The following is a 27,736-nucleotide window of genomic DNA, read 5'->3' as shown; positions in this document are numbered from 1 at the left end:
GCCGACCTCCGTCTGGCTCACCTTTCCTTTCTCTTTTTCTTAATAAACATATCCCCCCTCCCCCCAATGCTCTTTGCGCACGCATTGCATCCTGGGTGCTTGCTGAGCGGGGGAACAAAATATAACCCTTCACGTTTCGCTTTCACTGACCTTGACACGTCGTGGACAATGGTCCGGTAGGGAAGAAATCGGAACAGTTTGGAGGCCGTCCGTTTCTTTCATATTAGTAAACTCCCCAAGTACATCAGCTACTTCAGTCTCCACAGTCCTATGGACAGACTACTATGGACAGACGAGCGCGGCAAGGGCCCCGTCTCCAAGTAGGGTAGTAGGTCAACCGCCGTTGTCCACCGTTGCCGCTACCGCTGGACTCGGGTCGTGGACAAGGAGCTGAGACCGGGCTCAAGGAATATCAACGGAACCGGCAACCGAAAGCCTGAGCGAGGAGAGCCGGAATGTACGTCACCTCTGGAGTTATCTTCCAAGTCTATCCTCTACAACCTCGTCTGCGGCCCGGGGAATGAGCACTAAAAACGTTTGAACAGGGTCGGACCAACAGGGTGTGGGACAGGGTGTGTTGTCCGTACCTGTTCAGAAGTTTTTAATTGTGAATTCAGCCACTCACCAACAGGGCCAAATGGCAGTTTTGAATGGCGTCATGGTCAGTCATTTCTTCTCAGAGCTGGGACAGTTCGGACGCCGAGCGCTTCGCTCATACTAGAGTGCTCAACCGTGTTAATTTTGTTTGTTTCTACTATTGCTACCATCACTTTAGCGTCTACATATTAAATTATATTTGTTATCGCTACTTCATTCCGTCGGTGTGATTCCTCCTCGCCTCCGGGGGTGCCCATTCGCCCAGTGTATCCCTTGTTCGTGGATTTTGTTTTCGTGACCGTTAACGCAGCGACAAAGGGTGACGTCACATTATCATTATTAAAGACTGCCACATAGCTGATACAAAATTTATTTTCTTTGTCTCACTGAGCTTTTCTCTTTTCTTCAACTGCTTCTCCAATAATTTTGCTTAGTAGGGATGTTGACTTGATTGCCGTCCTCACGTTGATACCAAGCTGGATAAGGGCCGTCTTTGACGAGTGTGACAGCGTCGACCACTTGACCAGGCTGAAATACGAATAGAACGTGCGTCGAGAACTGTTCAAATTAAGCAACGGCTATTTTTGGCTCAGGTCAAAATAAGCAGACTTTGGTGACTTCGCAGTTGAAACACATCAGAGTTAGGTGAAACTTACGTTGCTCGTTGATATTTGCTCGAGCGCAACGTGTGTGCCATTCAATAGTGTCATGGACATGTAGCCGTAGTCCAGGATTCGCTTAGCACTCCACGCTTGAGGTATCTCCATGAAGGGGGACAAGCCTTCATCACATCCCTGCGAAAGAGGAATTTTTTTTCCTTCGAGATACACAAAATGTAACGCGCTGTGGAATGTTAGCACTCTAATGCCCATTTCACACTACCGCGTTTGCTGTCTGTTCGCTTCAAAAATGCAACCTAAAGGCAATCGAGCTCCGTATATTCCAATGGGTCCCTTTTGGCTCCGTTAGAAACACGGACGACAATAAGGTCAGTGTGAAACTGATGCTTTACTTTTCGCACGCCCAAAATCAATGCGCTAAAATATGACAGTGCTTATGCCGAACCCTTCAAGATTTCATAGCTATTCGTCACCGACAAAAAAGAAAGAAAGAAAAAGAAACCCTGCCTATGCAAGGTTATGGGCGCTTTTCTTTAACTAACAGCTTTTCCTGCCCTGTGACAAAAACAACATTCTAATGGTGTCTTCCACTTGGTGCTTGCTTCCGACCGCTCTGGAGCGACGTTTCATCTTCGACTACTCGAAACAGGGCGTTCTAACTGCACTCGAGTGGTTCATTTGAAGTTATTTCCTCCAACTCCTGGCGCTCTAGAGTGCTCTCACCAACGCCGTCGGAGCGGTTGGCAAATCTGGTTGGCTTCCGGCCACGTGACTGCGCCTGCTTCCGCTGAGTAGTGCTTCTGTTCCGCCATGCATGTCATGTTCCGCGTTTTGCGTCTCGTCGTTTTGACTTGAAGGGCAACACCGCAAGTCACGTCTCCTCTGCTGTGTTAGAACTTGCCGCGTTCGGCTCGACTCCTCCGGCTCGGAGTATCGGAGCGACCAGTCGAAGACACCATCCGTGTACTCACACGAGCGACATCCTCACGAAAAATTCTAGTGAAAGAAAAAGCGAAAACACTGCTCACAGAGCCGATGTTCCGTCCCGTGTTATGTTGAGCATTCACACGGCGCGGAATATCAGGAGTAGCGTACTGCGCATTTAGCAGACGACACCGTCAGCGTGTTTTCCTGTCGTCTGCCACGGAATATCTTGCGGCTGTGTCGCAGGATACTCCCCACGGTTAGCAGTGTACGTGAAGACACACGCGCTCACGTGACAGCGGAACGCTATGACGCTTTTCGCATCTTCCGCTTTCGGGGGAATGTCTCTCGTGTGAATACACGACATATAAGATCTGTTCATGTTCGTGTTCTACGATCTCCGCTTGGCGGACGTTTATCCCCTCCCCCCCCCCCATGCCCCAAGTAACATTTCCCACAGGTCATGGGACCGAGCTCATAATTGATTATGCGCGTGCCGACCAGTGCGTCAAACACGAAAGTCGTAGGTATATTTCATCCGATGTGGCAAGGAAATACTGACGGCTGCTCCTGTGACGACGTGAACGGTTGCCCTCGGATTGACGTAGGGCTGTTCGTAACTTCCGTTGTACACCTACAGAAAAAAAGACGAAGGATATAGACAGTCAACGAGGTATTGAAAGAAAATTAACAATTTGATTGAGCGGCTGATCTACTTGCGCTTTCGAAATGTTGCTCTCTCTTTGGAAAACAAAAGTGGTTCACCTTGTTATTGTACGTTGGCCAAAGTCTCTCGTAGGAATGTTGGTGCCCGGCAAAGTAGAGATCCACGCCGTTTTCGTACAGCAAGTCTTCCAAGCCAAATGCGTGAGACAGTGGGAACCCCTTGCGCATCTACAAATGTCACCAAAAATGTTGGTGTGGTGTTGTGTTCGAGTTGAAGCCGACCACTCACTCGGGCACTATGCCAGATGCTGCCCGTATTGGTCCTATTTACGTTACATGCGTTCGCTAACTACATACATAATTGCTGCCCGTACGACCTTGAGCAAAATCAACAGAATAAGGGCCGAGCTGTGCTTTAAAATTCACCCCTGATTATCGCATTTATTCCTTCCGTGAAATAAGCGTGGTTGCCTTCCGGAATTTGCATAGAGAACTGACCCGTTGTGAATACATTGGGTTCGTTGCATTTGGCGCTATCTTTCATCGAGCCGGTTGGAACATTGTTTTAGGCTAGAAATGTTTCTAAAAGACCCCAGGGGTGCCTGCTGGAAAATATACTAACATAAGGTCTTCACCGTATTACTTATCGTCAAAGAATTTGACGTCCACCGGCCTCGGCGTATCATGATCGCAATGTTGCGGGATCAATTCCGTCCTAGGATAAGTTGTTCAGGCACGCCGTCTTCACTCTTAGAAAAAAGGGTGGAGCAGTTACACCTTTCAAGAGGTAATAGTTGTCGCATATGTTGCGCCTAAAAGGTTGCAAAGTTCTAACTGTTACCTATGAATGATAGGGTTACAGCTTCTGATTGGGTGAGCGAAGGGGGGGGGGGGGGGCGTACGGCTTTTTGTAGCAATTTGGATATATGATAATTGCTTTTACCACCCTTTTACACCCTCTATCAGACGCCATGTTGACCTAGGTGGTAACTATAGAAGTTACCACCTTTTCACACCCTTTTTTCATAGAGTGTTCCGCGATGGACGTTAATTATGGTGTGCCGCGTGCTGAAATTTGAGCGCGCGTTAAAGGATCCTCAGGTGGGCAACATGAATCCACCGACCATGGCGTCGCTCATGATCATGGCTGTCTCGCGACGTCCAACCACGGCATGAGCATTTTACGCCCTCTGCAATCTCGGTATAGTTTGGACGTCTAAAGCCACGGATTTAAAGAATCGACGGATTTAAAGAAACGAAGAAACTATGGACCGGACTAATAAGTTGTGTAAGTAGTTCTGAAACCTGAAGCTCTAGTGCAACTCGTTCTCCAATCGCTTTCTTTTTCTATATAGTTCTCCTCGTTGAGTGGACAAGCAATAACTTACCACACTGTTGCTGTTACTGCAATCTCTGTCGAAAAAGCCGGTGCAATACATGGGCCGATGAGCCGCCACGATGATCCACGGCCTCTGTTTCCTATTCTCTGGAAGGTTCGCTTTCTGCGCACAGTTCATGTTCATTTTCACTTGTTTGAGCGAGATCTCTTTCTGCCCTATTATTCGCTTCATAGCTTGATCGCTTAAAGAACAAAAGCTTTCGCGTGAACAACAACAACTACTACAAGAATGAAGATGGGATGAGGTGATTCACCGCAACAATTGCTGTACCATACCTCAGTGCATGTGGGTTAATATATGAGTGGGATGGCGATGAAAAAGATGAGGCATACACACTCGCACACACACACATGACACACGCAAATGAGATACTATCACACGCACGCGAGTGCGTCGTAACTGATGGGGATACTAGTTCATCCGGTTGGCCACCGGAGATGTAGTGCTGTGAAGCTCACATCTCCGCATTCATGGCAAAAGCTCTGAGGTCAGAGGAGTTCAACCAGGCTAGTAGACGTCAAGAACAGATAGAATGACTGCGTGTGACATCTGGTATTCCTTATGATATGCCAAGTAATACTATTTGTAAGTGAATTTTAGTGCTTCTATCACGTGACTTCGACGTCAGTAACCTGCGTTATATTTTTTCGGAAGAGCTATACATTCGAAGCAACTCTTTTTTCGGCAATTCCTGAGACGTCCCCAGTGTATGGAATGCGTCTTATCAGAAATGTCACTTTTTTTTAAAACAACAATTAGGTTATGAATGATGATGATGATATATAAAATATGTTGTTCGGCAAATGGGTATCATACACAAGTTTCTTGATGCGGATACCTTGAGATCTTTGACGAGCCAGTCGTACTGCGACGCTGCCTGTCTCCATCCGTATTCCAAGAAGAAGTAGAACTCGCTGGATAGCTCGATGATGTGGGCGGGTCCCACATCAAAGCTGCGCAAAAAGAAGTCCGTCTGTGTTGTTGACGTTAGGCGTTGCCTTCTCACCTGTAGAAGAAGTTGTTGGCGTTCCCGTCCTGGTCCATCATCGAGAAACGCTTGTCATAGTGGGTGAAATTTCTGACAGAGAAGGGCATACCAATTACAAATTGCCAAGGACGCTTCTCTCAAGCTCACTGGTATACTATAAAGCCCTAAATAAGCGAAAACTATGCGATGGATAACCAGGCATACCCTTCGCTCCAGGGAACAGCCACCTATAGCACAATGCTTAGTATGTAGCGAAGGTGTAGCATCACGCCCTCGCCGTATTAAAAGACGACGCTATTCCCACCACTTGGTATACAGGGTGTCCCAGAAAACGTGTCACTGAATTATAATAAAAAAACTACACCACCTAGATTCATGCGGTCAACGCCATTTGTTCGTACTAGGTTTTTGCCACCTTCTGATGTGAATGTCGTGTAACGTAAGTTTAATTATGTAAATTTTTGCGAGCTTAAGTCGGAAATTTGCCTAGTAAAGGTCACCTTTTTACCCCACCAATGTGAAGAGCGTGTCTAATTTAGTCAAATTAATGATAATTGACAGGGATATTCAGGAGCTATCCCTTCGGAAAAAATAGCCGAACATCATGCTCTACGGAGGTTCTCACAGAATAGCGCACGATGAATTTTTCAGCGCAATCTTTGTCAGTCCGACGAAAGGAGGTTGGAAACCCAGCCCTCCCCGACATCGCAGAAAGAGATAAAACAGGCACGGTTTATCACGTTCGACTTTCGCTGGGATAATGCTTTCCCTCTCCCAATTTTAGGAACTGTTACTTTTTCTACTATCACTCTGTGGGCTGGCTTCGGAACCTCCTTTCGTCGTACTGAGGGCGATTGCGCTCAAAAAGTCATCGCGCGCTATGGTCCGGTGCTCCGAAAAGCATGATATTCGGCTATTTTTTCCGATGGGATAGCTCGTGAATATTACTGTGAATTATCATGGATTTGAGTGAATTCCGAACGCTCTTCATATTGGTGGGATAAAAAAGTGACCTTTACTTGGCAAATTTCCGAGTTCAGTTCGCAAATATTTACATAATTAAACTTGGAGTACATGACATTCACATTAGGAGGTGGCAAAAACCTAATAAGAACAAATGCTGTTGACCGCATGATTCTAGGTGGCGTAGTTTATTTTATTATAATTCAATGACACGTTTTCTGGGACACCCTGTATGTACACACTGACTCTAATCTAGTGAGATCCTCGTCTTTTGTTGTGCGTCATATTTTGTTACCCGCCTCGAAAGCGGATGAAAGGACGACTTCTGATTGCTTTTTTAATGACCGGAAGCCCGGATGTCACGAGTGCCTCATAAACGGATCCTAGGAGTCCGGATTTTGATTTCGGTCACGAAAAAAAAAAAAAAAACATTTTGCGCTTCTAAACGGAAAATCACTAACTTTAATATTTTTCGCGCTGAAAGATTCTGTTTCTCTTCGAGGAGGAAAATACTTGGCCGCAGGGTGTCGGAGCGAACCGAAAACCGGAACCGAAAACCGAAAACAACCGCTATTTTGGTGCGAACCGCAACGGAATCGAAACCGTATACGTTTTTTTCGCTCAGGAGGGAAACCGAAAAATATATTTAACGGTTTTCGGTCCAAGAAAAAACTTCGCCGGTTTGGACTACGGATAGGCGAATGAAATAGACGTCGTGTGCTCTGAAGTCATGTCATGGATACTATACGAGGGTTACGGTTACGGAGGAACGTATGTAGGTATACATGACCCCTAGGCTCCCTTTGTAATGGTTTATTGTTCGCGCACGCACACAGACTTCGAGGTACATGTGACTCTCTAGCAATGTGCCGTAGTGTTCGTTTTAATTTGATCCCCCCAAACTCTCCTCAACTAAACAGCGACCTAAGGGGGCTGCATAACGGCTTCTTTATCGGTAATGTCGCGCAACGCGTCCCTTGTTTGAGAACAGCTAAGTTGAATAGACTTACGTATACGCGAGGGCAAGCCCGTGCGATTTGGCAACTCTTTTGTGGACAGGACACGAAGGAAAAAAAAAAAAACAGAGCCGTCGTGCGCGTTTGTGAGTGAAGGTGTTCCTCGATTTGCGTCGTACTCGTGCGGTGGTTCTTGCTGGCTAGACGGTAGCAACAGACATTCGGATGGGACACGATCGCTCCAACCCAGCAAGGAAGTACTTTACGTACGACATCACGACAAACAAGTCCGTTTGTAGTATGCGCTTCAAGATAGGAGAAAGCCCATTTGAGCAGACAGTAACCTACAGGAACCAGGAGCTACCAATTTCACAGCTGTCTATTAATATTAAATACCATGTATGCGGAATAAACGGGTTTACATTTTATAACATTGATTTTTTTTTTTTTTTTGTGGGGATGAATATTCCCCGCAGAAGCGGAACCGGTTAAAAACCGGTATGAACCGTTATTTTTTTGCTCCGGAGCAGAACCGGCACCGGATCGTTTATGATGTAACCGGAACGAAAACCGGAACGAAAAACGTTTCGGTTCGACACCCTGCTTGGCCGTGACAATTTCTTCGCTATGGTCTGTAACGGATAGTAGCAGCCAATCGTAAACTCACAAGAGAACAACAGCATATTCTCAGTATGTGCGTAAGACTCCTCCATCAGCGAAGCGGAACACCCCGTGCTTTTGCGCGTTCTTCGTTCTTATTCGCGGTGCCCGTGCTGACATAGAGTGGAGCATCAGTACTTGAGGAATTTCGATGCGCTCCCAACGCCTGCAGCTCGAGGAGGAAAATATTGCCGGATCGCTACAGCTCTAGCTTGTCAATGTTGCACAATGTTGAAGTTACATTTTGATGGGCATGACGAGAACATTAGTGCGCAACATGTTTGTGCCATGCACTTCCGTGCAGTAACGCAAGTAGTAGGATATGAAAAGCCTGAAAATCTATCGAGGTTAAGTGAGATCGTACCGCAAGAAATGTCCTTGTAACGTTACAATACGATAGGCGAGATTACTATGACTGGGCCATTTTCCTAGAGGTAAAATGCGGTCTTTTAGCGCGGAATTCATTGCGCACACTACCAACCTTCCCGAACCGCACTCTCCGAGTCTCTTAGTCAGCTGGACTCTCGACCCCTTCTTCCTATCAAAATTGCTTGCTTGGTCCCTGGTCGAATCCAGCCCACCAACGCTCTGCGCCCAAAGCTCTTTTGACCTTCCTGGACACAATCGAACTTCGATCCTTATTGCGAGCTTATTATTTAATTCCCCACATCACCACCAGCAATGAGGTAGAGTATCGCCCCTGGCGATGAAACTCCCCATCCATCATCTCAAAATAAAGTTGTTGTTGTTTGAGATATTTTTAGCATGGAAAGCCAGGATTATGCCTAAAATAGGAAACAAGGGTCCGAGTTTTTCGGGTAAGATACACTCCCCAAACTCCTCGGGTTACAATAGAAAAGGAAGCTTACTCGGCCTCTTCGTGGTTTCCTACGCACGTCATGTAGGGTACGTACGCTGCGATGGTCTCAATCTGACGCATGAACTCGTCTCCAACTCTTCCTTCGTCCTGCGCAACACATGTGCTTTTATCACACACAACTTTGTCGGCGGTATACGAAAACTTAGTTTCGTAAGTACACGATAAAGTACTGACAGCTAACTACTTCACTGAATATGCTGCCTAAGAAGCTGTTAGAGATTGTTCGTATGTTGCTGTTCCTATTTAACAATTAAGTAAAAACAGAAGCTCACGGGAAAAGAACCTGTCCGACGAATCCAACAGTAATCACTTTTTTTCGTGTGATCCTAATAGTGCCTTTTCAATACAGGAGCACGAATTGGGTGTTGGGGAACCTCCTATGGGGTTTTGATAGTGCCTATAAATGCCTATTCCGACGTTGGTGCCTATTTTGTTGTAGGTGTCTAAAACTCCGATTAAACATCGAAAAATGCCTATAATGGCGTCCGTTTTGCAGGCGAAATTGACATCAGTCACCAAAACGACCTTTTGGAACCATCGATATCGCTAACAAAGAAGCGATTATCTCAAAGGTACTAGAATGTAAGCTGGGAATTGGAAATCGGTTACTCAGTACACTCGCTTACTCGTTCTTTCTCTCTCTTCCAAATTGCGTTTTTGTTCCTTGGGTCGGTATTATAAAATGTAGGCACGTTTCGTAACGGTTTTGTCGAAATCTAGGACTCTCAGCGCTGTTGCGTGCTTGTACATCTAAAAGAGCTTTTTAGTTTTCATGTTTCCTTTTTATTTTGTTTTTTTTTTACAACTAATATGACACACGGTAAAGTGCTGGGGAGGGGATGTGACTTGCGAAAGTAGGTACAATCCCTGCAGTTTGGCAACCTTTCGGGATGTTGCCCCCCTTTCCTGCAGTCAGTGCCAGCAAGGCACACGAGCGAAAATGACGTTCCGTCCAGTGTGAGGAGACTTGATCACCCATATTTGCTAGCGGTTGTGAGCCATGTGCCGAAAACGAAATCTAGAAGGCGGAGCTTAAAAAATTCAAACGAAGAAATTTGCGACTAAAGCTTTCGACGCTCGAAGTCCATCTCGCATATCGTCCGGATGCTGACCGCGACAAGTCCTTCTGAAGTGCCCTGGGATGGAGGCAGTGGCTGGAACCCTTGTGACCGTAGTAGGATGGACAAGTTTTCCATTTCGTGCAGCAAAAGGATTAGACAAACAGTCACAACTCCCATTTACGGTATTGTTCTTGCAGATGGAACTGATTTATTCACTTTGTTTTTGCACTTTCAGTACTCTAGATGAAAAAAAAATCGATAAATTGTAGTGCCTATAATGCCCTTTTTAGTGCCTAAATCAGAGTTTTTAGGGCCTTTTATAGACGCCTAAAACAAGGTTTTTTCATGCCTATAAAACCGGGCTCTAGTAATCACATAAGGCACGATACGACAGATAATGTATGATGTGAATAGTGATCGGTTAATTGATTAATGATGTTACATAATTTCCCCCTGCAGATAGAATAAAAATAACATTTGTGTATGGACTCCACGACGATATACTACTAGATAGTCAGGAAGCCAGCTACTTACGGAATCCATGTCGTAGGCAAAGTCACCTGAATGAAAAGGAATCTGTTATTGCAGCCGGTGCGGTGGCGCCACTCGAAACACAAACTCCTCCCATTACATGTGTTTTGTTCCACAAGAGCGGCATTCCTTCTGTTGTCTGCGACATTCTTCATGTCGGAATTTCTTTCTCAAAGCGAGCTTCACCCAACGCTTTCATGTGATATGTGCAGCATACGTGCTGTTGCATGCCAATTTTGTAATGCGTGCTTCACTTGCAGCTTTGAACGTTAGGTGACGCTAGAGTCCCTATTTAGTGACTCTAGGTGAAGCCAACTTGCTGTTATGACAGTCATGTAAAGCGGGTTTCACCTAATGCTTTCCAGTGTTAGGTGAAACCGACTTGGTGTTGTGTTGTCTGAGAATTTTGTAAAGTGGGCTACCTGAGGAAGCGTGGACCTCCACGCGAAAGCCTGTACAAATTAAACTTAAACAAAAATCTTCAGTGTCGGCTTCTGTATTTTGTTTATATGATCTACAGGACTTGACTCCCCTCTTCGTATACGCATCTAAAGTGGGCTTGCCAATATAACGTGAAGCTAACTTGCTGTACAAAAACACAAATACAAAAAACACTGAAGACGATCGTAGATTTATTATGGTGCAAAGCTTTCGGACGGAGTCCGTCCTTCATAAGGTGCGACGCATTTCACAGGTAGTTTTATGGCAATAAATTTGATATTAATGGTAAACACCAAACACCCATTGTAATTCACTTCAACCTGCCTGGACGCAATATAGAAAACAATCTTAGCATCGTAATATTAGAATCTGGGTACAATACGGACATAATACGCAAAAATCGAGAATCTTTTTTATAGCTAAGTTTGCATCACTGCGCCCAAAAGGGCTCAACATCAGTTCCGGTTCCTTACACCAATTCATCCAGTTTTAATTTCCTCAATTTTTTTTTGTTTTCTTCGAAACGGAAAAAAAAACGCGATTCATTCTACACACACACCAAAAAAGAAAATCTGCATCTTAAATCCTCATGTACTTAACATACATAGTGGCCCTCCCTGAATGTTTTCTTTCAAATTTTTTGAGGCGTATACGAAGAGGGGAATCAAGTCCTGTAAATCACATAAGCAAAAATCGTCAGTTTCTGCATTTTTCTAATTTTTTATAATGCTTCTCTTCTATTTAGCCCATTCGCCAGTCATTTTCTTTGCCTACTACTATTATTATTATCTTATCTTTTTACCCATTTTAAGAATCAACCTCTTTTGCAAAACTCCTAAAAACCGATAGCCTTTTTTTTCAGCTTCATTACGTTAAGATGCAGGCTAAACACGAGTGTTGCAATTGCGTATCATTTCTCGCGGACTAGGCGTGTAATATTTACTCAATCGGTCTTCCTTACCGTGTTCGCTCACCTGAGATCTCTCAACGGTTTTTTGTCTCCGGTAACACACTCACTGTACATCGCCCGCTTTGGTTTATTATTTTTTCGCGCCCTTAATCCTCTCCTACAAGAATTTGTATTTTCTCCTCACCACCTTCTTTGTCCCCTTTCTCTGATGTACATCAGTATAAATATCTCTACCACCTGTCAAATGTATCTCACCGGTTGGACGGACGGGCTCCGTCCGAAAGCTTGTACCATAATAAACCTACGATCTTTAAAGTGTTTTTTTGTCTTTGTATTCTTCAACTACGGTCTTGACTGTCCTTTACGTTTTTGTGCTCTTGTTTTACAAAACAATTTTTTTAAAGTAAACTTCACCTAGCGCTTCCAAGCGTGAGGTGAAGCCACCTTACAAAATTGCGACGTCAACCGAAAGAATGCATGAGGATTATATATTTATGACAGCTCCTCACCGATATGCAGAGCAACGTCAATGTCGCCTGCCTGCACCTGCTCCTGAAGGTAACCTAGCGAACGAGCATTGGCGTTTCCCATGTCCCCGAAGACGGCGACCTTCGGCGGCCTCGGTCCCAACGGCAATGTGTGGAACACATAGTGTGCGCTCCATCCGTCCGAACTACCACAATGATAGTCTGCAATAGTCAGTGATACTTTGAATCGGTCTGCGGTTCTAGACCACAGCACGCCCTCTCTCCTGGAGGGCCAGGACCACCCACCATTCTCCGACCCCCGATTCTCGACCCAAACTATTCCCACAACAGTTTCGAGTATTCAGGTGCCTCTGTGCTCTTGTTTCATGTTTTCTATCACTTCACAGTATTTTTCAACATACATATTTTTCAAAAAAAAGGACACAACTGTTTAAATACAGTCATCCACTAGTTATCCCTCAAGACGTGTTGTACGCAGTTTGCAATGAAAATAGCGCACTGTCGAATGGGACACTTACGATAATACGTTCCAGGAACCAGTTTAGTGAGCAGTACCCGATGAACGAAGAGGGTCCTCCTTGCTACCTTGAACTCGGTCACAGTTCCTCTAACCCTTTGCTCGAACACCCAGGGTCCGTATTCCACCGTAGATACATTCGTGGGACTGAAAGTTACCCACGTGACCATCACCTCGGCCGGTGATGCTGGAGAGAGAATGACGTACATTTGAGCCAGTGAATCATCCAGCCCCCCTTCCCCCCTTCAATGTTTGGCGACTCCCTACTAACTTTTTTTTACCTGTGCGCCCCCTACAAGCGAGGAGGGCTTGCTGTTTCAGCTGTAACGACATGTCGACAATGATGCGTTAAGTTGTTATGAGTCATAACAACTTATGACGTAAGTGTAGGAAGACCCCCCCCCCCCCCCCGCAAAATTTTTTTAAAACCCCTCCGTGCTTGTGATTCTGATAAAAACTACTGATTTGAGGTCGCAACTCCAGATCTTCGATTATGGAGGACGAAAACACGACTGTGGTGTCGGACGTAGTATGTTCATTGTGTGCGGTGCTACTGAGAGAAGAAAGCTTGTTAAGAAACGTCGGGCGGGAGCGGGGTGGGGCATCTCTATAAGACGGCGAGAAGAAAAGTAAGCGAGCTAACTGGTGTAATGACAAGGAGAACATTTCCCTGGGTTTGGGGAGCAACCTAAAAAAGTGTGTATGTGTCGTCCCTTTTTGGTTGCTCCACAAACTCAGGGAAATGTTCTCCTTACCTCTATTCAGGTGCTTCAGAAGGGACACTAGCCTACGTTCTCGAAAGTACCATTTCTGCGTGGGTTATTTCCCGGACGGACTTACACTAAAGCAAAGCTCCTGAAGTTTCAGAAAAAAACTTTGAGACGAAAGTAAGCAAGAGAGATTACCAAACACAAGTTGATTTGGTGTGGCGATGACAAGCCACGTTCATGCGACGTTAGTTACGCCCCAATGGTGTATGCATGATTCTGTGACGATGTGTCAAAGGTCTATGAAAAAATATACATTTTGAGAGCTGTTGACCCGCATGTGTATATTTTAGCCTGCCTTATTGCACCTGCTGGTACTGTCAACCGAAGCCATACTGCTGAGCCAGCGTCGTGTACTTTTAAAAGCTCGTTGGTGGGAGCCAAGGTCGTGCTGAAGACTGGGAGGTGGTGGATTCGAATCCTACCACCGGCTGTGCTGTCCGAGTTTTCTCCTGGGTTTTCCGAAGACTTTCCAGAACTGTCGGCACTCAGTTCCCCCTGAAGTCGGGCCAGGGCGCATACTAACCCCCTGTCCCCCACTCCTTCCTGCTGTCCTCTCCCCACCTGTCCACATCTGTATGCCGCTCGTAGCCACAGTTCCTTCGCGACGCTAACACGGAATAAAAAAAAAAAATATTTTAAATATTTAATGAGTAGTGCCGGCGTCTACGGGAGGGGAGCGGGGAGGCGTGGGGGGGGGGGGGCAATTGTCCTCCTGAAGAACGCCAGAAAGGTACCTTTCGCGCAAGAAGAATCTGCCTAAGGACTTTCACGCGTATGTGATAACTCGGGACTGTCAGATAAGCTATCTACTGCACATGGGAGCGCGTGCTGTAGAGCACGTGCTCTGCAGTACAGAGCACGTGCAGTATAGAGTATCAGTATACGAGCCAGCTTGCATGCTAGCGCCGCCTTGCGTCGGTGCTGGGGTGGAGACTCTAAGACCATGGTACACGAGCGCCCCCTCTCGATCGGTTGAGCTCAGGGTAATCGGCATGGTACGAATGGATCGCCTGCTGTATAGTATCACCTTACGTTATCTACCACGCTTTATCTAAATGCCGGTTTGCGGAAGGGCGAGCTTGAGGGGCACAATATTCTGAAATAAGTTTGAGACATATGCAAACAATGTAGGCTCACCCATGTTTGCTCTGAGCGTTCTGTTCACTATGATATGTGTTATCACCAGTGATGGCCAGTAGTTAACTACATGTAGTTAAACTACTAGTTAAACTACTTGATTGTAGTTAAAAAGTAGTTATCAACTACTTGCAGAAATCTAGTGACAACTACTAGTTAAACTACTATTTCGAGTAGTTAACTACAGTAGTTAGGCTACTGCAGGCGCCAACTACGACCGATTTTGCCGCAAGCTTTACGGCACGATTGTGCTTCGGACTTTTTCCTTGAGCTACTTGTTTGATGAGAACGGAGGTGCAGAGCAATTGTGCCGTGCATGTGTACTCAATCTTCATTTTTATCGCTGTTTGTGATTCATATTTAGGTGTCCAAGAACACTATAGAATGTGATTGGTGTGAATCGACATCGTTAAGTAGTTATAGATGTAGTTAAAATACATTGCAGCAGTTAAAGAAGTAGTTTTAACTACCTACCCTGAAAAGTAGTTGAACTACTAGTTAAACTACTTCATCGCGAAGTAGTTAGTAGTTATAGTTAAACTACTGTAGAAGTAGTTAGTGGCCATCACTGGTTATCACAGATTTTTTTTTTCATGGTGGTGAGGAAAGATTTGGTAACGTGTTTGTGTGGATACAAATATACCAAAGAAACACTGATATTTGTGCTCGAATACTGATTTTCTTATCGCTGAAGTGTCTGCAGATAGCTAACCGAGTAGGTGATCCGTGCGTGCTTGCCGTGCCCCTGTCGAGAGGGGGCGCTTGTGCACCAGGGCCCCAGAGTCTCCACCCCAGCACGCCCCATCATCGACACAAGGCGGCGCTGGCATGCAAGCAGGCCACGCGCTCCGACGCCTATACGCATGAAGCAGTATGGCTAATGTGACGGCCATTTTGTCGTGATCGCCGGAATCGTAGGAGAACTATTTTGGGGAACTTTCCCAGCAGTTGAAAGGGACAGTGAAGGTCTCTTTCCTGGAAGTCTCAAGGCCAGACGCGAAAGTGGACCACGGGACAAAGACACCACCTGCTATATAAGCGGACGCCCAACAAAAGACGGCATCTTCGGAATCCTCCTGTGAGACAGTCCGCAAGGCTCTGCGCCGGAAGACTGCCTCTGCCGTGACCCACATCGTCCTCAATAGGCTCGCCTGCCAGCTCCCGGGCTTTGACGTTCTCCTGCCGTGTGTAGCCATCCTCCACGAACGCTTCTGTCCCAGTCCCTGGACCCAGACCACCAACTTCGTCGCCAGTACGCTTCACATGAAGACAACGGACTTCAAGGCGGTGAGCTCCCACTAGCTGTGTGTTGGAATTCCGTGGCTTGACGCGAATAGATTGTATCTCATTTCCCCTCTGTAAATACGTGTTGTATATAGCTCGGGATATTAAACCCATATTTATTGGCACTGGTGCTGTTCGGAGTTTTCCCTTACCTTGTGCTGAGTCCATCGATTTGTTTTGGTCGTGTACCGTCAGCCCCGTAAACAGGGCTACGTCACACTTGGTGGCAGCGGTGGGATCTTTGCACAAGGATTAAACGTGGGACACGATTTGTAGCCCCCACGTTCAAGGGAAACCTCGCAGGATGGCAACAGCTCCGCAAACGGCCCAGGGAAGTGCGTTAGGCGCGGGGGTGCTCGCGTTAGGTTCCATGCTGCCTACATTCACGGGGGATGGAACCGGTATAACGATCAAAGAATTCTTCGCTGTCCTAGAACAGTTGGGGAAGATGGGCGGCTGGCAAGACAACCAGCTCGTAGGTATGGCGAGGTGCAAGATGATGGGCACCGCACATAGCTTTGCTTGGCAGGACGAGGAGTCGCTCGCTCTAGAGTCATTCAAAGACTTCAAAAAGCTAGCGATAACCCGCTTTGACACTGAACCAAAGAGTGTCAAAATGGAGAAATTTCTCTCCGCTAAACAGGAAAGAAACGAGGACGCGCGGTCCTTCGCAAATCGCGTGCGCTCGCTCGGAGAGGACACATTGGGCGATTTTACTGGGGAAGCAGAAAAGGCAAAGCTGGCAAGAGAGTTGTTAGACGAACAAATGCTGTCGGTATTTCTGAGCGGTATGCGCGACCCTGTACGGAGATTCGTCCTAACCAGAGAGCCGAAAACCATGAAAAACGCGGTCGAGGTAGCCGTAAAAGAGGAACGCAACGAGAAGCTTGTATCAGAGCGAGCTGCCGTACGGGCCACTTCGACAGGCGGCTTAGAAGAGGTCGATGAGATTAGGCGTAGACTTGACCGCCTTGAAGCACTACTCGAACAGAGTCTCCGACTATCGCAGGAGCATGCCGCAGAAAATGCGTCGAGACGTATAGATCGCCCTCGTGTAGAGTGTTATAACTGCGGGAAAGTCGGACATTTCGCGAGAGATTGTCGCACTCGACGTTTTAGTGCAAGGCGAAGGGAGAACAGGGAAGCTGGCGACCGCATGAGGCCCGGAAACCTCGAGCAGAACCAGGGAAACTAGAAACGCCCTCCTCCGTGGACTCCGCAGAGGAGGGAACAGAGCTTTTGGTTGTCAGGTTTTGCGGGGAAACCAGTCCCATTGTTCGGTGCAAAATTGGTGCCAAAGAGTGCGATTTCCTCATCGATACTGGGTCAAAAGTAAGCCTCGTCAAACAAAGTGTATTAGAGCAGTTGCATCCAAATTGGGCTGAATGCTTCGAGATCGCGGTTGGTAGGCACACGCAGTTGGTGGGCATAACAGGCAACCCATTGCACACAAAAGGGACGTACAAAATACCGCTTCAGCTAGGAGAGACGCGCTTTGAATACCCGTGTTTTGTTGTTACGGAAGACATAACGCTATCGGCCGCGGGTATTATTGGTCAGGACATGATTATAGCCCAAGGCATCGATATACTGTCAAGTAAAGGGGTCGTCACGATAAACGACGAATGTGTTGCAGTAGTAAACAGAAAAGTCTCAGGGGATGAGCGCGTTAGTAAAACGATTGAAACGACGCATCGGATGCAGTCCACAGCGATACGTCTTGTCGAGGAGTGTAAAATCCCGCCTGTGTCTGAAGTAATTGTAACTGGCCAACTGGAGAGTTGCGTACGCCCCGGAGAGATGGGTATTGTTGAGGGAAAAATTGAGGTTAACGGGCTTGCTGGCGTAAACTTATTGGTTTATGTTTCAAGGGAAGGTCAAGTGCCAATAAGAATGGCCAACTACAGTCTAGCTGAAGTCCGACTACCGAAAAATAAGGTGGTAGCCTCGTTTACCGGCGCAGAGTACGCGGACCGCACGGAAGTGTTGAGTTGCGACAGGGTGGACGCGGCGACTGCCGAAGATTTAATCGGGAAATTCGAACTGAGTCATATTCGCCCGGAAGAACGCGCGGAGGTCACAAAGTTAATAAAGAGTTATAGCGCTACATTCGCATTTAGTAGCCTTGATTTCGGTCGCTGCGACGCCTAGGTGGAGACAAACACTGTGTTGATGTTGCGAGGTTACGCGAGGAATTTTCATGTACATAGAAAATTCTCCTTCTGGTGGGAGCGGATGTGACGGCCATTTTGTCGTGATCGCCGGAATCGTAGGAGAACTATTTTGGGGAACTTTCCCAGCAGTTGAAAGGGACAGTGAAGGTCTCTTTCCTGGAAGTCTCAAGGCCAGACGCGAAAGTGGACCACGGGACAAAGACACCACCTGCTATATAAGCGGACGCCCAACAAAAGACGGCATCTTCGGAATCCTCCTGTGAGACAGTCCGCAAGGCTCTGCGCCGGAAGACTGCCTCTGCCGTGACCCACATCGTCCTCAATCGGCTCGCCTGCCAGCTCCCGGGCTTTGACGTTCTCCTGCCGTGTGTAGCCATCCTCCACGAACGCTTCTGTCCCAGTCCCTGGACCCAGACCACCAACTTCGTCGCCAGTACGCTTCACATGAAGACAACGGACTTCAAGGCGGTGAGCTCCCACTAGCTGTGTGTTGGAATTCCGTGGCTTGACGCGAATAGATTGTATCTCATTTCCCCTCTGTAAATACGTGTTGTATATAGCTCGGGATATTAAACCCATATTTATTGGCACTGTTGCTGTTCGGAGTTTTCCCTTACCTTGTGCTGAGTCCATCGATTTGTTTTGGTCGTGTACCGTCAGCCCCGTAAACAGGGCTACGTCACACTAACGCCGCAACTGAAGCAACACCCTCGAGGATGCTGTCAACGTTGCTTCTTCCTCCGAAGCCACTGGATGCGGTCGGAGACGAATGGACAAATGGGAAAACATGGAAAAGTAAGTTTAAATTCTTTTCTACGGCTCTATCGCTGTGCGCGCAACCGAATGAAGTACAGGCCGCGACGTTACTTGTGACTAGAGCACTCATTAATATGCACTAGAAGTTCTCGAAATATGCATGCAACTATGCACTGCAAGTCTTCGAAATATGTAGGAAAAATCCTCAATATATGCAATGTTTTACTTGGTACTCAAGCAATTCACCAAATGCCTAATTTGAAAAAAAAAAAGATAATTTTACTAGGGATAACACGATTAAATAAAGCCGTCGTTCCGCGGGACAAAACAAATAATACTTGCGCCACAGATATGAATCATGCAGCCGAAGGCTTTGCGTTCGCGACTGGTAAAATAGCGTACACGCAGGCTAGCTGGTGAACGTATCCCATGGCGAAACAAGCCTGAGCCCGGAAGTCATCCCCATATCATCGTCATCATGTATCTCTCTCTCTCTCTCTCTCTCTCGTGTTGCCCATGCTCGGGCTTTTTTCGTCATGGCTGAAGGTGAATGTGAGGGCATGGTGAAGGTGAAGCACGGCCCATCGGCCATGCACACAGTGGAGGATGGAGCAGCCAGGATACGGGCTGAACACCGCGCATCACCCCACCGAAACATGGAAAATATTCGATTCCAACCCCGAAAAACTACCCAGCACCGCCCTGAAACCAGCAAAACCATCCACGAAAAAGAAGGGAAGTAAGCTTTCGCACATGAAAATATTTCAAAATATGCAATTGTCATGGGAAGTATGCCAAAACGCGCAAAGCGTGCATTTATATGCACCACGGAACCCATCCGATCCGTTCCAAACCAAGACCAGTGTTTTTTTTCTTGGTCCAGATACGAAGTCATATCGGGGGAAAAAGAAAAAAAAACGTGCATTTGTATGAAAGTCCGCGCTCTACTTATGACTGTCGGTGAAGGTGCCGGGCATTCAGTGCTTTCCAATTTGACAACGAGGATGATAAAAAAGAACTAAATTGGCTCTACGACCCAAGATGTAATCTAACGTACCACGAACTCTGTGTTGGGCAACAGAAGGAAGAAGAAGGAGGAGGAAGGGAGTTGCCTCAGGACAGAAGCCGCCGATATTTCGAACAGAGACTGTCCTTCTTCTGGGCACCGTCCTCATCATTGGCATGGTATTTAAAGGGTTAGGTGTGACGTGTTTAAAGGTTCATGCGAATTGTGGGTCAACAGCCCGGAGGGAAGAAAGGTCCGTACGGGTTTTTACGGCGGGAGTGAATGGCTGCTTTGTTAGAGTGTGGAGGGGATTATGTGAACGTAGTGATCTAGGCTACAGACCGGTTGCAGAAAAATGGAAGGTTCACGAACACGTGGACGAAACGGGACAACAGGCAAGAATTCGCAAGCATAGCGAAAGATAAGGAGGTTAGTGGTTACGTGGGGAAAATTCCAGAACGAGCAATTTTTTTTAAAAATATATATTTGTAATACAAAGTTGTGGCATGCAATAAAGAGAGTAGAAAGCAGTGGCCATGCAGAACATAACAGATGATAATGGAGGTAGATGGGAAAAGCATATTTTATTTGTGAAGTGTTTCTAGGGTGCCTTGGGATTTGTTGATACCGGACGGGTGAAGAGCGTTGAACTTGTATATGAGATAAGACTCCCTATCACGTCTGTCACGTGTGGATCTAAACCCGGTTTCTAGAATATATAGTTTAATGTTGTCAAAATTGTGACCAGGAACGTTAAAGTGTTCGGCGACTGCTTTGGGGAGTTTGTTGGACGTGTCGGTTCTGTGTCCGGTAAGGCGGTTGTTCATTTGTTGGCCGGTTTCACCAATGTATTGCATAGAGCAATCGCCGCATTCAATGCAGTATATAACATTGGAGCTTGTGCATGTGAATGCGTGGTTAACGGGGTGGGTGTAATTGCTCGCAGTGCTTTTGATGGAGTTAGCGTGTTGAACGTGCTTGCATGTTTTGCAGCGCGGGAGGTTGCAGGGTCGTGTTCCCGTGTACGGGGCTCTCGTTTTGCTGATTTTGGCATTGACCAAGGAGTCTGCCAGGTTTCTTGCGCGTCGGTATGTCACCTGTATGGGATTTGTGAATATGTTGTTAAGTCGGTCACTGCTTTGGAGGAGGGGCTCGTGCTTCTGTAGAATGGCTTTGATGTTTGGAAGTGCGTTGGAATATCTTGTGATGAAGCTTATTTGGCACGCGTCGGGATTTTTTCGGTTTTCCAGAACCTCGTTTCGATCGAGTGTGAGTGCCTTGCGACGGAATTCGGTTAGGAGGGAGTCTGGATAGTCCCTTTGGGCAAGTGTACTGCAGAGTTCGTCAAGCTTCTCAGCGTAATCTGTGTCGTTTGAACAAATTCTGCGTAGTCTTACACTCTGCCCATTAGGAATTCCAACCTTACAGTGACGCGGGTGGTGACTCTTGAAGTGAAGGTATTGTTGTTTGTCAGTTGGCTTTTTGTACAGGGTTGTGACGAGGTTGCCGTTGTCTAGTGATATCGTGGTGTCGAGGAAGTTAATTAAGTGAGTTGACTGTTGTGATGTGAACTTTATGTTGCTATGCGCGGTGTTCAGTAGATCTACGAACTTTTGAAATTCATGTTCCCCGTGTTCCCATATTATCAGTATATCATCGATGTATCGAAGGTACACCGTGGGTTTTAATGAGAGGGCGCTGAGAACTTTGTTTTCTAGGAACCCCATGAAGATATTTGCGTATGTGGGTGCAACAGGTGTGCCCATACTTGTACCGTGTACTTGTAGGTAGTATTCACCATTGAACTCGAAGTAGTTCAGTTTAAGAACCAAGTCCATTAGAGCGAGTATGGTTTCCGTGTCTTTTCTGGTGTTTGTAGTAGAAAGGGTATTGCAGAGGGCTGTGATTCCGTCGTTGTGTGGGATGTTAGTATACAGTGATGTCACATCCAGCGTGGCTAGTATTGTGTCCCTACCAAATGTGCGAGTGTTGTTTATATCTCTGATTATTCTGAGGAGGTGGGGTGTGTCTTGTACATGCGATGGCAGTGTTGTCGGAATATGGTTTAAATAGTGGTCCAGGAATTTCGAGAGTCTTTCTGTTGGTGTGTTGTTATTAGTCAATGCCAAAATCAGCAAAACGAGAGCCCCGTACACGGGAACACGACCCTGCAACCTCCCGCGCTGCAAAACATGCAAGCACGTTCAACACGCTAACTCCATCAAAAGCACTGCGAGCAATTACACCCACCCCGTTAACCACGCATTCACATGCACAAGCTCCAATGTTATATACTGCATTGAATGCGGCGATTGCTCTATGCAATACATTGGTGAAACCGGCCAACAAATGAACAACCGCCTTACCGGACACAGAACCGACACGTCCAACAAACTCCCCAAAGCAGTCGCCGAACACTTTAACGTTCCTGGTCACAATTTTGACAACATTAAACTATATATTCTAGAAACCGGGTTTAGATCCACACGTGACAGACGTGATAGGGAGTCTTATCTCATATACAAGTTCAACGCTCTTCACCCGTCCGGTATCAACAAATCCCAAGGCACCCTAGAAACACTTCACAAATAAAATATGCTTTTCCCATCTACCTCCATTATCATCTGTTATGTTCTGCATGGCCACTGCTTTCTGCTCTCTTTATTGCATGCCACAACTTTGTATTACAAATATATATTTAAAAAAAAAATTGCTCGTTCTGGAATTTTCCCCACGTAACCACTAACCTCCTTATCTTTCGCTATGCTTGCGAATTCTTGCCTGTTGTCCCGTTTCGTCCACGTGTTCGTGAACCTTCCATTTTTCTGCAACCGGTCTGTAGCCTAGATCACTACGTTCACATAACCCCCTCCACACTCTAACAAAGCAGCCATTCACTCCCGCCGTAAAAACCCGTACGGACCTTTCTTCCCTCCGGGCTGTTGACCCACAATTCGCATGAACCTTTAAACACGTCACACCTAACCCTTTAAATACCATGCCAATGATGAGGACGGTGCCCAGAAGAAGAACAGTCTCTGTTCGAAATATCGGCGGCTTCTGTCCTGAGGCAACTCCCTTCCTACATCTCTACCGGTTCGCTGGATTTCTACCCATAGAAGGAAGAAGAGTCATTCAATGATTGGTTTTAGCGAAGAACTGTGAATTCAGTGAATTAGAAGAAAAAATGCTTAGGAGCCGCATAATCCTCGGTACAAGGGATAAGAAGCTTCAGCAGAAGTTCATTTCCAAAAACCTATCTTACTCAATAACCGTTCAAATGTGTAAAGCAAGGGTCGGAACAGTTTCATGCCATACGGGGCGCAGGGAAAAATGAACAAATGACTGCCAACTTTGTTAAAACAAAACAGTGTAACAAATGCGGGTTTAAGACACACCAAATAGATAACTGTCCCGCACTTGAAAAAAAAAAATCACAAAATGTGCAAAACCGAATCACTTCGCTCGCCAGTGCGAAACTATTGGTAGTTTTAACAAAGTAAAAGAAAGACCACGGAAGAAAGTCAATTGCATAAAGGCTGGTTTAGAGTCCGACGAAGCCGGGCGTATCAACGCGCAGCGCACCGCCACGCATCGCGAGCTGCCGCCGGTGAGTTCATAAAGGCTGGTTTAGAGTCCGACGTAGTCTTGGCCCATAGCCGCCCGCGTTGCGCGTCGACAGCCAGCGTTCGCTATGTCACGCGTCCTCATCCTACCGGGATCATAGCCTGACGCGATTCGGCGCAGCGCAATGAAAACAGCACCGGAGATTTTCACACTTCGTAGTGGGAAAGCAGTCATATCTGTACCCGCGTGCTGGAATCCGACTAAAGACAATCCATGTTCCCATCGTTGGCACTATTATGTTTGTATTACTGTAATACGTTTGGTACCCCCGAACATGAACACTGAATTAAATAAACTCGCACGTCTTCCCAGCTGTTCTTGTTCTTTTGTTTGTCTCTGTAGTCCATCCGTCGTTTATTATATAGGCACGGATGTTCCCTTCCAGTTTCGATCAGAAGGTCAATAGGCGACGCCATGTTAGAAAATGCTAGTCTACGGGAGCCCACGCCGTGCACAGCTCGATGGCCACCGCCAGATGCAGAGCATTGCTCTACTCCCCCGACGGCGGCTGACGTAGTCGCGCATTGCCGCCGCGCCGCGCATCGCCAAGTATAGTCGAACTGTGAACTCACCAGCGACGGCCCGCGATGCGCCGCGCGTAGTTACGCCCCGCTCCGTCGGACTCTAGCTTGACGACATCCGGCGAAGCGGCAACGCGCGACTACGCCAGCCGTCGTCGGGGGTGTATAGAACAATGCTCTACATCTGGCGGTGGCCAGCGAGCTGTGCACGGCGTGGGCTCCGGTGGACTCGCACTTCCCAACATGGCGTCGCCCATTGAGCTTTTGATCTGTGTCTATATAATATACGACGGATGGACTATAGAGACAAGCAAAAGAAGGAAAACAGCTGGGAGACGCGTGGCTTTCTTCTTCAATTCAATGTCAATGTCAATGTGTGGGGGTACCAACCGTATTGCAGTAGTGAAAACATAACAGTGCCAACGATGCGAACACTGATTGTCTTTAGTGGGATTCCAACACGTGTGTGCAGTTACCAAATATGACTGCTTTCCCACTACGAAGCAGCGCGAAAATCTCCGGCAGTGTTTTCGTTGCGCTGCGCCAAACCGCGTCACACTATGATCCCGGTAGGATAAGGAAGCGTGACGTAGCGAACGCTGGCTATCGGCGCGCAACGCGGGCGGCGATGGGCGAAGACTACGTCGGACTATTGCTCATGTTCCCACCACAGTGGCATTCCGTCGTCCAAAGCAGACTAAAAATCGGGAGGCGTGGCCCTTTTGTAATAATAATTGGGTGTTTATGTCGCGAGACAACTGAGATCATGAGCGACGCCACAGCGGTCGGTCTGTGGATTGCTTTTGCCCACCTGAGGGTTCTTTAACGTGCGACGAAAGCTCATCACACGGCACCCCGTATTTAACGTCCCTCGCGGAAGACTGCGTGTCTAAGCAACTTGTACCCTGCCACCAAGTTGCTGGCGTCCTCGGCCGGGTTCGAACCCGCGATCTCGGGATCAGAAGGCGAACACGCTACCGACTGAGCCACCGAGGCCGGTGTGGCCCTTTTGTGCCACCTTATTGGTCGCCAGTATATCGTTCTAGGCAGCTCTCACCGACCTCGCCGACGTCGTGAAAGAAGTTCGGCATGACATTTCTTTTTTTTTTTTGCTCGACGTCTTTCCTCTCTCAACCCGGAAATGCGCGTCTGTTTCCGCCGTCCGCTCACGACGTCGCGTTGGGCGTCGCCAAGTGAGAGCTGGCACAAAACCAGCCTTAAACGCTTACGACGACGGTCGGTTTCTTTCTGAATTCGCTAACATCAGAATGTGGCACTGTAGGAAGAACGAAGTCTGGATTTCCACAGTCAACGTAGAAGGCGTGGCAGGAATTGCAAGCTTGATACGGGAGAGCCGACTGCTCGATCAAATCTCTGTCTGCCCTACAGAAGATAACACAAAGAAAAGCAGTAGCCCAAGCAGCAAAATGCACTGAAAGTCGAGTGCAATAGAGGTGGACGGGTAGATGAATGGCCTTGAACAGATTCATGAAACTACAGAACATTGATAAGGCACATACCGTCCACCCCTATTGCACTCGACTTTCAGTACATTGTGCTGCTTGGGAGAGTGCAGTGTTATCTTGAGTACAGTTTTTGGGCATCAGGAAAGAGCGTCGCAGAAAATTCGTCTGGTGCTGGAAAGTAATGGCAAAAGTTTGAGAAGCGATTTCTTTGTTGTCAAAAAAGATGTGCCAATGACGTTGAGCAGAATAGTCGCGGAACGTTTGGGATTGATTCTCAGCACTGCCGCAGTGGAAGCTGCAGTGGAAGCTGAGCTGTACGAAGATATTTTCCATTGAGTTTGAGCACTGAATGATGTTGTCTAGCACGTGAAGATGAAAGCACACGCTAGAATCGGTCGTGAAGTCGTCGAGAAGGATCGCAATCCTATTGCAGGCCAAAGTGAAAGTCGAACTGGACCGTGTGGAAAAACAACATACCACTGCAAACGTGAGTGAACCAACGGGATGGTCAATAAAGAGGAAATACGGATACTCATTGACTACACTCGAGGACGTCGCACCACGCCTGCACGGAGCACAATTCTTTTCTATGTTAGACGCTTCGACGGGATTTTGGCAAATTGCACTCGACGATGAAGCCTCGTACAAATGCACCACGAGTATGCCGTACGGGAGGTACCGGTTCTTACGAATGTCATTCGGTATTTCACCAGCTCCAGAAGTTTTCCAACGAGCGGTGAACAAAGTAACAGAGGGACTTTCCCGTACAGCTCTGGTTATGGACGATATTCTTGTCTGGGGCCGCACCAAAGAGGAACACTATGTATAAGGTTGACCAAACTACTGGACCGATGTAAGAATTGTGGACTCAAACTCAACTTAGTGTCAATTTTTGCAGGGACAAGTGAGATACCTGGGACAAGTCCTTACGCCGGAGGGTCTGAGTCTGCCAGAAGGCATAACCGACATACTCTCACTGCCAGAACCAAGGAATTGTAAGCAGCTACAAACCTTCCTGAGTATGATGAATTTTATAGCAAGGTTGACTCCTAAGATATCTGAAATCACGGCTCCACTGCGGGAGTTTCTGAAAAAAAGATGGAGCTTGGTTATGGCGTCAAGAGCAAAGTCTCCAGGCCTTGCGGATGGCTCCAGTACTTGCATTTTATGAACAGGCTTGCCTGTTTTAAAAGCGATAAGACACCAGTGCAAGGGACACGAAAGGACGGAGGAGGTTCTTTCTGATTATGTCTGCCTTGGCTTTCACTAGGGGGCGTTGTGAGCAGTACTGTATGTAAGCGTGTGTCTGATGTATTAGTCTGTTTGTCAGCCAGTGCTTCGTTTCGTCTAGTCCAGTCCTTTCGTGTGCCCTGCACTGGGGTTTTATCGTTTTTAAAATGCACCACCAAACAGTCGGGCATTTATCGCTTTTTTGCCTGTTTCGTTGTCGGTAGATAGTCGGACCGGAGTTGGCGTCGTAGTACTTCAAAGAAGTTGTCCCATTTCACGCACTTCACGTTCTTTAACTGATACGCATAAGCAATATGCCCAAACCGAGAAGGAAACTTTGGCTATTGTGCATGGTTGTACGAAGTTCCATGATTACATTTTTGAGCAAACAGGGGTTTCGTTGACAGACCATCGACCTTTGGAGTACATTTTCAAGAAGCCTATGTGTAAATGTCCATTACGTTTGCAAAGAATACGGCTTAGTGCGACAGAGATATCCTATTGCTGTAAAGTATACCGTCTAAGGAAAGAACTTTTTTCTTGCCGACATGTTTTCAAGCCATTTTTAACACCATGTTTTCTTCCTATAAAACTATTTAGTAGGCCAGTAAAATGCACCATCAAAATTAATTCACTCCGTATAGAGCCATAATTATCGCAGAAATTGAATTTACGGTACGCCGCAGAAAGCAACCGTGCGCAACGGCGGTGGAGAGCAGTACCAGCCTATGATCTCCCTGAGACCTCGAGCTGACGCTACAAGGGCCACGCTTGCTGAGTGGTCCAGAGAAATGTCTGCTACTCGGCTGTTCGGGGTTCTGAAAAAGCATTGCTGCTGGCTCGGTCATGATTCGGCCGCTCCTATCTCTAATTCCCCTGGGGAAGTGGCAAAACTGGTTTACAGCGGCAAAGGGACAGGACGCTAACCCCCTACTGACCAGCGAACCAGAACGAGTTGCCTTTGTAACGTCATCAATGACGTGCATCCATGTTTATGTGAGTTATTTTCTGATAAACAAATTGCACACATCAAAACCTTTCGCGCTAATTGGGTAAGATGACACACACACACTTTCATCAGACGTCCTAATGTGATTTTTTTTAGATGGCCCTCTGTACTCATTTTAAGTGTGAAGTGAAACAAATGTGAAACGAATTCCGAA

The 27,736-nt window shown here is 46.9% G+C and overlaps 1 protein-coding gene and 1 long non-coding RNA gene across 2 annotated transcripts in view; both read right to left on the bottom strand.

Annotated features, from left to right (window-relative positions):
• Positions 1–951: 951 nt before the first annotated feature.
• The window catches only part of LOC135394178 (acid phosphatase type 7-like), a 28,812-nt gene continuing 2,027 nt past the window's right edge, over positions 952–27,736 (bottom strand). Inside the window, exons 2-12 of the mRNA XM_064624771.1 lie at positions 12,604–12,789; positions 12,107–12,286; positions 10,250–10,275; positions 8,644–8,741; positions 5,214–5,285; positions 5,046–5,160; positions 4,196–4,309; positions 2,907–3,035; positions 2,704–2,775; positions 1,254–1,391; positions 952–1,125 (exon numbers count right to left, since the gene is read on the bottom strand). Coding sequence (XP_064480841.1) covers positions 1,003–1,125; positions 1,254–1,391; positions 2,704–2,775; positions 2,907–3,035; positions 4,196–4,309; positions 5,046–5,160; positions 5,214–5,285; positions 8,644–8,741; positions 10,250–10,275; positions 12,107–12,286; positions 12,604–12,789 — 1,253 coding nt within the window. The 3' untranslated portion in view covers positions 952–1,002. The remainder of the gene's footprint in view (positions 1,126–1,253; positions 1,392–2,703; positions 2,776–2,906; positions 3,036–4,195; positions 4,310–5,045; positions 5,161–5,213; positions 5,286–8,643; positions 8,742–10,249; positions 10,276–12,106; positions 12,287–12,603; positions 12,790–27,736) is intronic.
• Positions 12,799–27,734, bottom strand: LOC135394179 (uncharacterized). Its single transcript, XR_010422777.1, has 3 exons — positions 26,355–27,734; positions 18,585–18,716; positions 12,799–18,504 (listed from the first exon to the last, which is right to left on the bottom strand). It is a non-coding gene; the product is annotated as an uncharacterized LOC135394179 (long non-coding RNA).

Source organism: Ornithodoros turicata, chromosome 5, assembly GCF_037126465.1.
Source record: "Ornithodoros turicata isolate Travis chromosome 5, ASM3712646v1, whole genome shotgun sequence".
NCBI lineage: Eukaryota > Metazoa > Arthropoda > Arachnida > Ixodida > Argasidae > Ornithodoros > Ornithodoros turicata.
The sequence above is the reverse complement of the archived record's forward strand: the minus strand, read 5'-3'. Positions and strand labels throughout refer to the sequence as shown.